Source organism: Halichoerus grypus, chromosome 9 (assembly GCF_964656455.1).
Source record: "Halichoerus grypus chromosome 9, mHalGry1.hap1.1, whole genome shotgun sequence".
Lineage (NCBI taxonomy): Eukaryota > Metazoa > Chordata > Mammalia > Carnivora > Phocidae > Halichoerus > Halichoerus grypus.
In genome coordinates, this window is record NC_135720.1 from 53,023,687 (window position 1) to 53,035,895 (window position 12,209).

Below are 12,209 nucleotides of genomic sequence, written 5' to 3' on the forward strand. Positions count from 1 at the left end.
CACATAAGTTAAAGGCAATAAGCTTCTTCTGGTGTTTTGGAAGACCAGCACTCAAGAACTTACATGAATATAGAAAGGAGTTAGTTTGGAGGTGCAAGTTGCTAATTTTGCTTTATCCTACAAATAAATTTTAATAGAAGTGTCTAGTACTTCAGCATTTCTTTCATTTTTCCCGCCATTACCCTAGAACAGCAGTTCCCACCTCCTTAGCTCCCTTTAGGTAGCACTAGGGTTTAGCTTCTTTTAGTTCTGTCTTAATGCAATAGCCTGAGTGTTTTAAAATAGTTCATTTCTTAACTCTTCTATTCTTCACAAGCCAAAACAATTAAATTACTCCTAAAGCATTTTTGTAAAATCCTGGCTTTGTTGCATTTTTTTTAGGAAAATCATATCACAGAAGATATTGGAATATCGACTTGGAAGAAACAGACTTTTCTCTCCCATGGAGCCTTATTAGCAAAGAGCTGCCAAGCTGCCATGGAATTAGCAAAGCATGATGCTGACGTTCAGGATATGGCATTTCAGTATGGGAAGCACATGGCCATGAGTCATAAGGTATTTGCACATTTTCTCTTTTTCCAGTACTTAAATAGCTAAAATGATACATAAGAAACTTCTTGCCATTTAATAAGCTGCTTTTATATCTCAAAAAAAAAATGTTTATTGTGCACTTAAAATCTATCAGCCATCGATGGTGATTGTTACATAATATAAACAGTATGATTGGTAAGTACTGTGTAACTCTGATAGAAAGCGACAACTTACACCGTATTTATGATGCTTGTCTTTTCTTACTACCTGAAAGGGTTCTTAAGAGAACTCTTACAAATTATTAAATAACATGTAATGTTGCCATTTACAGAATGAAAGTATATTTGCATTTTTGTTACAGTTCCCTTATGTACAGTTTCTTAGGTAAAACAAATTATGGAAAGTTAGGAAATTTAGAAATATACTGAGTAAAATTGAAAGCTTTAGTTCTAATAATTGACTCTTTTGAATGGGCATTATGAAATATAAAAAGTTTCAGGTTAGCTGTTATATTGCTGTCTCTGTATGTATGTAACTTAAAAATTCCATTTGACACATATTTCTTAAATGTTACTTAAATAGCTCTTGAGAGAGGAGAAAATATATACATATGTTACGGATATGTAAAATATCTCCAGATGAGTTTTGATATATTTTATTAAATCTTAAATTTAATATTTAATATTAAGCAATTACACTTACTAAAACTTTATTTAAATTATTGCTTTAACTTAAAAAGTAAAACAAAGTCTGCTGCCAAAAAGAAGAGGAAATGTATCAGGGAAAAATTATTTTAAAGAATTTTAAAGGTTATTGTTAATCATATGAACTGTTCTTTTGCTTATTAGAGTTCATCTAAAAGCTGTATTCCTTTAGCTTCATTTTTCACTGCATTAACTGGTGCTTTCTGAAATGACTAAAACGTACTAGTATGTATGTATTTTACTAATTTAATTCTTTTGACTACTTCTCCTAGATAAATTCTGACCTCCAGCCTTTTATTAAAGAAAAGACCAGTGACTCCATGGCTTTTAATCTAAACTCAGCTCCTGTAGTCTTACATCAGGAGTTTCTTGGAAGAGATTTGTGGATTAAGCAGATTGGAAAGGTAAAACAAAATTATTCCTATCTTAGGTATCAGTAGAGTAGTATTTAGTTGATTTTGGAACATAATTGATATTTCATGATGAGCTAAGCCATATAAGAGCATTTTCATATAACAGGTAACATTCTTACTTTATAATCTGCATTTTTAAGAGACAAATGTTAGTTAAAAGTTAGGGATTGAAATACTGTTTTCTTATTATCTGAGTTCTTAGAATACTGCAACACAAAACCAGTTCCTGTGGTGGATGCTAATTAACTCAGAGGATTTTTTTTTTTTTTCCTAAAGGCTTTCAAAAATTGGGCTATGGTAATAGCACCACCCTTTAACTGACGGCAATTTCCCATCTGCAGACTCTAGCACAAGCTGCAGAATTCCAGAAGCTCCGTCTGTCAGCTCATTGGGTTATTTTAAAACAAACTTGGACCCTGAATATTCCAATTCTGAGGTATTATCAAAGAAAAAAAGCATGGTAAAGTCAGAGGGGAAAGGGGGCTTATATTGGGTGAATTTCCTACTTTTTTGCAGGAGAGAAGGTATAAAAGATGAGAAGGAATTTTTTTTTTAATTTTCTTTTAATCCAGGAATTCTAGAATGATAAAGTATTGACCTTTTACCTAAAACTTCATGGAGTTTATTTAGCTTTGTGGTTCTAATCGATTGGGTTAATGTGAGACTGGACTTGGGGAACTGTGTGCCTACACAGCTGAGGGCGGGGATGGCAGCCATACTTAAAGCAAAGAGAGCCTACATGATACCCGCTTTTGGAACGATAAGATTTTCCCTCTCCTAACCCTCTTCCCTTATTGGCTTTCAAAATGCCATCAGCCAGCTTAAAATCCCTCATATTCACCTGGTAGAAAATGAGAGGATTCATTTCTGGGGAAACTGTCAAGCCAAAGGGGAAAAGACCTATGGACCTGGGTGCTTGGGGCTCCCTTGTGTCATATCCCTGACCAGGCCTCCTACAGGGAGGCCCACCAGTTGACAAGCCTCAGAGTATCCAAGTGCACAGAATATCCAACTGAAATAGAGTAGGTAATAGAGGACCCCTGGAATTTGAGAAAAGCCTGTGCCATGAGGGAATGAGTCAAAAGCAAACTGATGAAAACAGAACTTGGAGGAAACAGACCAGTGAAGAAAGAAAGACATTCCAAAAGCACTATAATCAATCTACTCAATGAGAAAAGACATTAAATTCATGAAATAAGAACATGTGATACATAAAAAGGGACAATCCAAGAATAAGAAATCAGAATCATAAAATATAAAAATATGAAAGCAGAGTTTTTTTAAATCAGAAGAATAGAAGATACAAATGAGAAAATTTCCCAGAAAGTTGAACAAAAAGTCAACAGAAAAGATAAGAAAATTAGAGAACCAATTCGACAGATCCTATATTTATTAGGAGTACCAGAGAGAGAAAACCGAAAATGGTGGTGAGAAAATTAACAACAAAAAATTATAAAGAAAAGTCCTGAGAATTGAAGGACCTAAGTTTCCAAATTGAAATAGTGCCCTAAATAATTAATTTTAAAAGACTCACACCAAGTCTCATCATTATCACACTTTGAAACAATGGGGGTGAAAAGAGAACCTAATACTTCTAGGAAGAAAAAGAAAAACCTACCCTACGAAGGATCGAGAATCAGAAAGGCCCCCCAGTAGGGACATTGAAAGCTTCAAGACAATGGACTAACAGCTTCAACATTCAAAGAGAAAATTTTTTTCCAACTTAGACTTTTATGACTGTCACATTATCAAGTGTGGTGTTAAATAAAGACAATTCAAAACAGATACACAAAGTCTCGAAAGACTTTACCTCCCAAGCATCTATTTTCAAGAGGTGTATTTTGGGTGATGTGTTTTATTAAGACAAGGAAGTAACCAAGAAAGAGAAAGACATGGAACCTAGGAACTAGGGGATCCAGACATAGGCTGGAGGCAGCGGGAATTCCCGGGACAACATGAAAGGAAGAATAATAAACAATAATAATGCCAACAATAAGCGCACTTACTGTGTGCCAAGCACTCTACTAATGAGGAGCCTGAGGCACGAGAAGTTAACTTGCACGCAGTCACACAGCCAGTGAGTAGTGGAGCCAGGATTCAAACCCAGGCAGCCTTGCCACAGGGTCACATCCTGCAGTAACAAGTGACATGTCACACTGTCTCTCCTCCAAGCACGTCCTAGGCTGGTGGGTATGCCTCCAGTCCAGATTGGAACAAGAGGACAGAGATCTCCAGGAGAAATTTTTCTAAGGAAAACAATGAACTAATGTGCTTGACCATATTGAGGATTTTTTTTTTAAGATTTTATTTATTGGGGCGCCTGGGTGGCTCAGTCGTTAAGCATCTGCCTTCGGCTCAGGTCATGATCCCAGGGTCCTGGGATCGAGCCCCGCATCGGGCTTCCTGCTCAGCGAGAAGCCTGCTTCTCCCTCTCCCACTCCCCCTGCTTGTGTTCCCTCTCTCACTGTGTCTGTCTCTGTCAAATAAATAAATAAAATCTTAAAAAAAAAAAAAGATTTTTTTTTTTTTAATTTATTTGAGAGAGAGAGCATGAATGGGGGAAGGGACAGAAACAGAAGGAGAAGCAGACTCCTAACTGAGCAGAGAGCCAAACGCAGGGCTCAATCCCAGGACCCCAAGATCATGACCTGAGCTGAAGGTAGACACTTAACCTACTGAGCCACCCAGGGGCCCTGACCATGTTGAGAATTAAAGACAAATTAACAATAGATACATGGAAAACTAAGTGTTGCTGTTTAAAATAACCATGTAATTATGTTCTTGAATTTTGAGTCAGGAGTTTGGACAGCACACAGAGATGACTACTCTATAATGTCTGGGGCCTCAGCTGGAATGACCCACAGGCTAGAGGTGACTCAGCAGTGCTGGGCACTGGAATCATCTGGAGACTCAGCTCACACTGGCACCTGGGCTGGGATGTCAAGACCATGTTGCTGACCAACCAGAGTGCTCACACATGGTTCCTCCATTTAGCTTGGCTTCCTTGCAGAATGGCAGCCTTAGAATAGTCAGATTTCTTACTTGCCAGCTCAGAACTCCAAACACAAATGTTCCAGCAAACAAGGTGGAAACTGCATCTTCTTCTATGACCAGCCTCAGAAGTCACACAGAGTCATTTCCATCAACTCTTATCAAACACTCACAAGCCCACCCACAATCAAGAACAGTTTGTAGACTCACCTAGCAATGGGAAAAAGGTCAAAGAATTTTGGGCCAGGTTTTAAAACAGCCACACTAAACATATGGATTAAGATAAGCAGTTATTAGCTGTTGTGAAAAAATTTTAAATGTATAAGAAAGGACATACAACATAATACTCTTCATGGCTTAGACAATAATATTTATACAGCACAAAAATATAAATACAGAATATTGATTTAGGCCAAAGAGTATAATCAGTGGGTGGAGGGGAGAGAAAAAGAGTATGTTTCATCATGTAAGAAATGTAATTATTCCTTTCATGGTAGAATCAATAAATAATGTCTGAAATTTAAAATCAAGGAAAAGCACTGTTTGAAGGTAAACAGCAGAACAAACAGCTAAACAGAGGGACACAGAACAGATAGGGTCTGGGGAGTGCTAGGTTGTTTTGTTAGGGTCCGAGGAGTGCTAGGTTGTTTTGTTAGAAGTCTTAAAGTTAGCTTTTTCTTTTATTTTTTTTTAAGATTTTATATATTTATTTGAGAGAGGGCGAGCATGAGCAGGGGGAAGGGCAGAAGGAGAAGCAGACTCCTTGCTGAGCAGGGAGCCTGATGTGGGGCTCGATCCCAGGATCCCAGGATCATGACCTGAGCCAAAGGCAGACGCTTAACTGACTGAGCCACCCAGGTGTCCCTTAAAGTTGGCTTTTTAAATACATGTGTTTGCTTTTATTTAAAAACATATAATTTAAAACTGCATATTGTTTGCTGTAGTAATTCCGCTTCTAATAATCTATCCTCCAAAAAAGATCAGATGTGAACAAAGACTTACCTATTAAAATATGCACTAAAATAGTAACTCTAAAAGGAAAAAAGTGAAAATTGGTTCATTTAAAAATAGAAAGAAGGGGGCGCCTGGATGGCTCAGTCGGTTAAGCGTGTGCCTTCGGCTCAGGTGGTGATCCTGGAGTCCTGGGATTGAGCCATGGCATCAGGCTCCCTGCTCAGTGGGGAGCCTGCTTCTTCCTCTCCCTCTGCCACTATCCCATTCCTTCTCTCTCTCTCTCTCAAATAAATAAATAAAATCTTAAAAAAAAAAAAATAGGAAAAAGGTTAAATGAAGTATAGTACAATGAAATATACAACTATTGAATATTGTATTCCTGGGGTGTATTTGTGTGTTTTTTGACAGCTGAACCAAAAATATATATACAGATGGTGTTAGGAGCTCTAATTGGGTTACATTAGAATACATTGCAGATTTACATTTTGGTTGAAAAGATCCAGCTAAATATGTTGAATGGAAGCTACCAACTCTTCCTTGGCTATTTACATATATTCATATATATATGTATCGGAGATGTGAATTTTAAAGAAACTTCACAGAGAAGGGACATATTTAATTTTTAGTTTCTTTGCAATCATACAAAGTCGTAAATGTAGACAACATGAGAATCCAGGATTTCCTAAACAACTGGTAAAATATTCCCAAATCACTATCTCCAACTTGATTTTAACTTTTCACAGGGATATCTATTCCAAATAGCCAATGCCTTAGGCAGTAATTCAAATCGAATAGATCTTGTCCAGAGGTCAGTAAACCCAGCCGAGATGATGTCTGTGAGCAGATGATGTCCTGCCCACCAACCTAGGATCCCTGTGATACTATCTAGATCCTCATCCTTCAGGAAAGACTGGCAGTTTATTGCCCATCTCACAGCCCCGCCAGGCCGCTGTGGTTTTCTCCAGTAGCTTCAGGCCCTTCTTATATCTCCCTGTCTGAGTCATGAACAGGATCACCGTGAAGAGAAGATTCATCCATCTGCAACAAATAAGAACTAGGAAGTTGGTTTTTGTCACGCAAGGGGAAACATTCCTCAGGTTAAAGGCTCCTTACTTGAGTTTATTTTAATCTTCTAAATTATAATATTAATGTTTATATAAAGCTCTAGATGATGATAATGTTGTTCTGTGAATGCCCCCTAGTCAGAGTTAGGGGACACAATTAGCATAATACTCGAGAGGGACATTCTATCCTAAATCTCAAGGAGGTTGCTTGTTAATCCTGAAATTAGTTCTAGTATTCTCTTTCCTGTTTTTCCTGATACTTACCTCCACTGCATTTTTGTGACCCTTTCCTCCCCAGGTGCTGAATTTTATTTCAGGATCTTTAAGGATAACAGTGAATTCACCTTTGAATTACCTATGGCACCTGGCATAGTGACTTACTTGGAATAGTCATCCAGTTAATATTTGTCAGAAAAGTATGTGTGGTATGGTTTTCACAGAGGTAGGCTGTTGGATGGCAGCTCTGTTCTGTTAAATAGAAGGTCAAGTTGGTATAGCAGAAACGGCCCATAGAGGACCAGGTTTCGGAAGACCTGGATTCTAGTTTGGACTCGGCTAGCATCTGTATAACTTTAATCACAGTCTTTCGTGTCCTTGTTATTATTTTCTTTAAAATGATGCTGTTGAACTAGATCATTCTGAGGTCCCTTTCAGCTCTCAAATACGTCTAAGCAATAGGTCTCTTAGGTAAGAAATGCATTATCAGAAAAATATTAATCTCTATTAGAAGCTTAATACTAGTTTTGACACTGAGAAATGGAAAAGTCTTGCTCCCAATGTGGAAGTCACCTATGATTTCTTATTATCACATGTAAAATTACTTCCCTGCTCTACTCAGACAGGTTTGTGTCCCATCTACCCTTTCGATTTCCTGCTTGGAGAGAGTGAGATTAATGACTAGACAGGGAAGGAAAGAGGAGATCACATACCCGTAGTGCCCATTCAACATCCTTGTGAAGCCAGGAAGAAGAAACTTCTGGAATTTTTCATATCAGGCCCTGCTACCTCCTCTTCAACTCCCAAAGTCTTAAGATTAGATAGCTTAGGTAGCTGTCTTCCATCACACCCGTAAGCAGACAGGTGCACTTGTGTGCTCGTGCACACACACATACACACACACACACACCCCTTTTGTAAGAGGCAGTTAAGAGCACCAGGCCAGAACTGAAACAGCTGAAAAATATTTGTTGAACAATGTTTCCATACTAAATTCTACCTTAATTTTAAATTTAAATTTGTAGCCGCTGAAAAATAATGATCAGGTAAAAATACTGAGTGAATGGGTGATTCACCCTAGGGAGGTGAAGTCATTACTCAGTTACCATTTTGATTCCTAATAAAAGAAAGTAGAATCCTTCAGAGAACCACAGAGCTCTGACTCTCTCAGGGAGTCCAGAGGCTATTGCAGGTCTGCAAGCTTTATTTTTAATGATCCTTCTAGTTTTCTGCTGCCATTATAAGTCACTGAAGAGATAGGAATTATGATTATATTTTCCTGGCTGTTTCTGAAAGTACTGAAATGTCACTTAGGCTTGTGACATTCTGACACTGTCGTAACCAGCCATAAACTAGCTTAAGTGAACTACATTTTACCAATGCTAAGCTACAACTCACTCATGCCTAGGTATCCTGCTGTTACTTCTTATTCAAAACGTGAAGCAGAGATTGCTGGTCGAGGCTGGTGTACATAAACATAACACATGTATATTCTTAACCAAAAGAGAAAATGCACAAAGAGTCTTCATTAATGCTACCTGATATTCTTCTAATTATTTATTTTGAGTTGTTTCAAAAGGAATAATATTGACACCCTCTATCATAGAGGGTGGACAGTGTGGGCATTTGAAGGGACTATGTATGAGACCACAAAGACCGAAATGGCTCTAGGTATCTCCTAAATTAAAATATTTCTTAAAGTTTTCTGTTATATTTAAGGAAACAAAGTGCTTGACTACAGGAGATAGAGCAGTAAGTTGCCTGTAGGTTGTCTGTGGCCTCTTAAAGAGGGGGTAAAAGAAACACACAAATACAAGGAATACTGTAATGATGTCATTTAGAGAGCACAGAGGAAAGTCAAGAAATGATTTGAGAAATTGGTGATATCTGAGAGGGTCCTTGAAGAAGCAGATCTCCATGGCAAAGATGGGAATGGGAGGCTTCCTAGGCAACAGAAGTCATGAAAAAGGAATGCAGATGGGCAAGTGCACTGTATTCAAAGAAATACACGTATTATCGTTTGGATGGAATGTGAAAAATATAGGGCAGTATAGGGACAGGCAAAGAATTGCTCTGAAATAGTACGTAATGCCTATGTTTAAAGACTTTGGTTCAAACAAAAACATGTACATGAATGTTCAGAAGAACAACGTTTACAAGAGCCAGGAAGTGGAAACAACCCAACGTCCATCAAATGATGAATGGATAAACAAAATATAGTATGTCCATACAATGGAATATTATCCAGATGTAAAAAGGAGTGAAGTATTGATACGTGCTACAGTATGACAAAAATGTTCTGGAACTAGATAGTGTTGATGGTTGCACAACATTCTGAATGTACTCAGTGCCCCTGAATTATACTCTTTAAAATAGTAAGACTCTGGATGTTTGCTTCCAGAAAACGAACTTGATTCAGGTCAGGGAGCAGACACTGAAAGTCTTTGAACCAGGTAATGCCAAGGTCTGAAATGTGTTTTAGACAGCTATGTCTGGCTACATCCTAAAGGACAAAGGAACAAGGAAATAGTAGAAAGAAGGAGATCGGTTAGGAAGTTTTGGGGAACCTGTTGATAAGTTCGGGAGAAAAGTACCGATCAGAGTGTTGGTGACAAGAAGGAGGTTAGGTGCAAAACTCACTTCAGAGAGGGGCGCTTGGCTGGCTCAGTTGGTAGAGCATGCGACTCTTGATCTTGGGGTCGTGAGTTCAAGCCCTACCTTGGGTGTAGAGATTACTTAAAATAAAATCTTTGGGGGCAAAAAAAATGCATTTCAGGGAGAAAATGTACAGGGCCTGAAAATTGGTATGATAGGGAGAAGCTGGTAGGTGTGTACTGGGGAAGGGCAGGCAGAGGCCAAAACCAGGATTTTGAATTTGGATTACAGGAACAATCGTGCCATTAATAGAAATAGAAAAGTTAAGTGGAAAAACTGGTATAAGTTTGGTTTTTGACATCGTGAGCTTGAGGTGCACCATCAAGGTTGGTGGCCATCACATTGGAACCTGGCCACTGGAGGAAACAACTCAATTCCATGTTCAGCCTGATTTCCTTGCTCATGGCCTTTCTGCAATCTGGGTAGATTCTGTCTGTGTTTGAAATTTTAAATTTCATGTCTCTTCCGGATTCCAAGAAAGCATAGCAAGAAAAAAAGGTTTGCAAAAGGATGACAAGACTTCTGAATAAAGAAAAATGTATTATGTAGATAACACAAGCCCTTCCTCTTTTTTTATTTTTTTATTTTGTAAAGGTTTTATTTGTTTATTTTGAGAAAGTGTGTGAGCAAGGAGAGGGGCAGAGAGAGAGAGAGAGAGGGAGAGAGAGAATCTCAAGCAAACTCCACACTGAGCACGAAGCTCAGCTTGGGGCTCGATCCCACAACCGTGAGATCATGACGTGAGCCAAAATCAAGAGTCGGATGCTTACCGTCTGAGCCACCCAGTCGCCCCTATCCTCCTCTTTTTTATAATTGGACACCATGACCTTCTGTGCACCTGTCTGTTGCTTCCTCTTTTCCCAGTTAGCCAGAGGAAGAGAATACAAAAAAGCTAATCCTTGAACATTCACATTTCCCTCTAAAGATTAGCTTTCCCAGGTGAAAACAAAAGTAACATCAGGTTCCCGAGAAGTCCAGTTCTAAATGGTGTTGACTTCCTTGCGGATGCCTTCTGTGCTATCTTACTAATGGGCAAGAATGATCAGGATCACAAAGAAGCCTGCCCTGTTCCTTTCTATTCTGATACCTTTCCCGCTTTGTAACTGGAAAGCTGGGTTGGTACAAGGCCTGCTTCTCCTACCAAACCAAAATTCAACTGCTTAAACTTTGGGGCTAGCAGATCTAATAGATTCTGATTTGTAAGCTTTTTTTTTTTTTTTAATTTTTTAAAAGATTTATTTGAGAGAGAGAGAGAGCACGAGCTGGAGAAGGGGCAGAGGAAGAGGGAGAAGCAGATTCCCCGCTGAGCAGGGAGTCCAACACAGGGCTCCATCCCAGGACTCTGGGATCATGAACTGAGCTGAACGCAGACACTTAACCAACTGAGCCACCCAGGTGCCCCTGATTTGTAAACTTTCTAAATCCTCATACACTACCCAAACCATTCTAGGATGAGGATGGAGGTCCTACCCTTCCTCCCTTCCTCTGTTCCCATATAAACCTTTTCATTCATGTATAAATTAAACTCCACCTCTTCATACCAATACAAATGCACAGAGAATTTATTTTCAGTAACACCTGTCTTCTCTAAAGGAGCCAGTGATATTCCTGCAAAAGACCTTTTTTTAAATTTTTTTATTTTATTTTATCTTATTTATTTATTTTTTTTATTATTATGTTATGTTAATCACCATACATTGCATCATTAGTTTTTGATGTAGTGTTCCATGATTCATTGTTTGCGTATAACACCCAGTGCTCCATGCAGAACGTGCCCTCTTTAATACCCATCACCAGGCTAACCCATCCCCCACCCCCCTCCCCTCTAGAACCCTCAGTTTGTTTCTCAGAGTCCATCGTCTCTCATGGTTCATCTCCCCCTCCGATTTCCGCCCCTTCATTCTTCCCTTCCTGCTATCTTCTTCTTTTTTTTTTTTTAACATATAATGTATTGACCTTTAAAGTGTCATTGTTTTTGCAGCCACCAAAGTAATCTTTTACTCAAACAAGGATTATTAATGGATGATGGGTTAAGACAATTGGATGAATGGTTAGAAGGGAACCAAATAGTCACATGGATTCAAAGCATCCCACAGATTACTTATTAAATACAAAGGGAAGCAGTGAACAAACTTAGTTTCACCAATAATGAGACAAACGTATTGTATGACTCCTGATGTAATGGAGAAGTATACAGCATCATGTATGTAATTATCTTGCCAAAAAAAAGTTTTCGTTTAATCTAATCATGAGAAAACAATCAGACAAATCCAGGATAAGGGACATTCTCCAAGGCAGTTGACCTGGACTCTTAAAAAATGCTAGTATTATGAAAGACAGAAAAGGTATTGGGTAGGGACTCTTGTAGATTAGAAGAGATTTAAAAGCCATGACATCCAAAGAGAACGTATGATTTCTAATTTGATCCTGGATCGGGATAAAAACAGCTCTGAACAACACTATTGATTGAACTGGAAACATTTGAGTACAGACCTCTTAGACATCATAGGAAGCGTTAAACTTGTTGGATGTGATAATGGGTTTGTGGTTATGCAGAAGAACATCGTTGTTCTTAGGAGATAAATGCTGAAGTATTCAGGGATGAGACATGATGTCTACAGCTTCCTCTCAGATAGGCAGCAAATGATCATCTAAAGAGAAAGCAAAGATGACAAAATATT

At 38.5% G+C, this 12,209-nt stretch overlaps 1 protein-coding gene across 4 annotated transcripts in view; it reads left to right on the plus strand.

Annotated features, from left to right (window-relative positions):
* Positions 1 to 12,209, plus strand: part of PDSS2 (decaprenyl diphosphate synthase subunit 2) — a 267,579-nt gene that overhangs the window by 193,389 nt on the left and 61,981 nt on the right. For all 4 annotated transcript variants that reach the window (XM_078054921.1, XM_078054920.1, XM_036078922.2 and 1 more), the window contains exons 5-6: positions 382 to 555; positions 1,508 to 1,639. In XM_078054921.1, the coding sequence (XP_077911047.1) occupies positions 382 to 555; positions 1,508 to 1,639 (306 nt within the window). The remainder of the gene's footprint in view (positions 1 to 381; positions 556 to 1,507; positions 1,640 to 12,209) is intronic.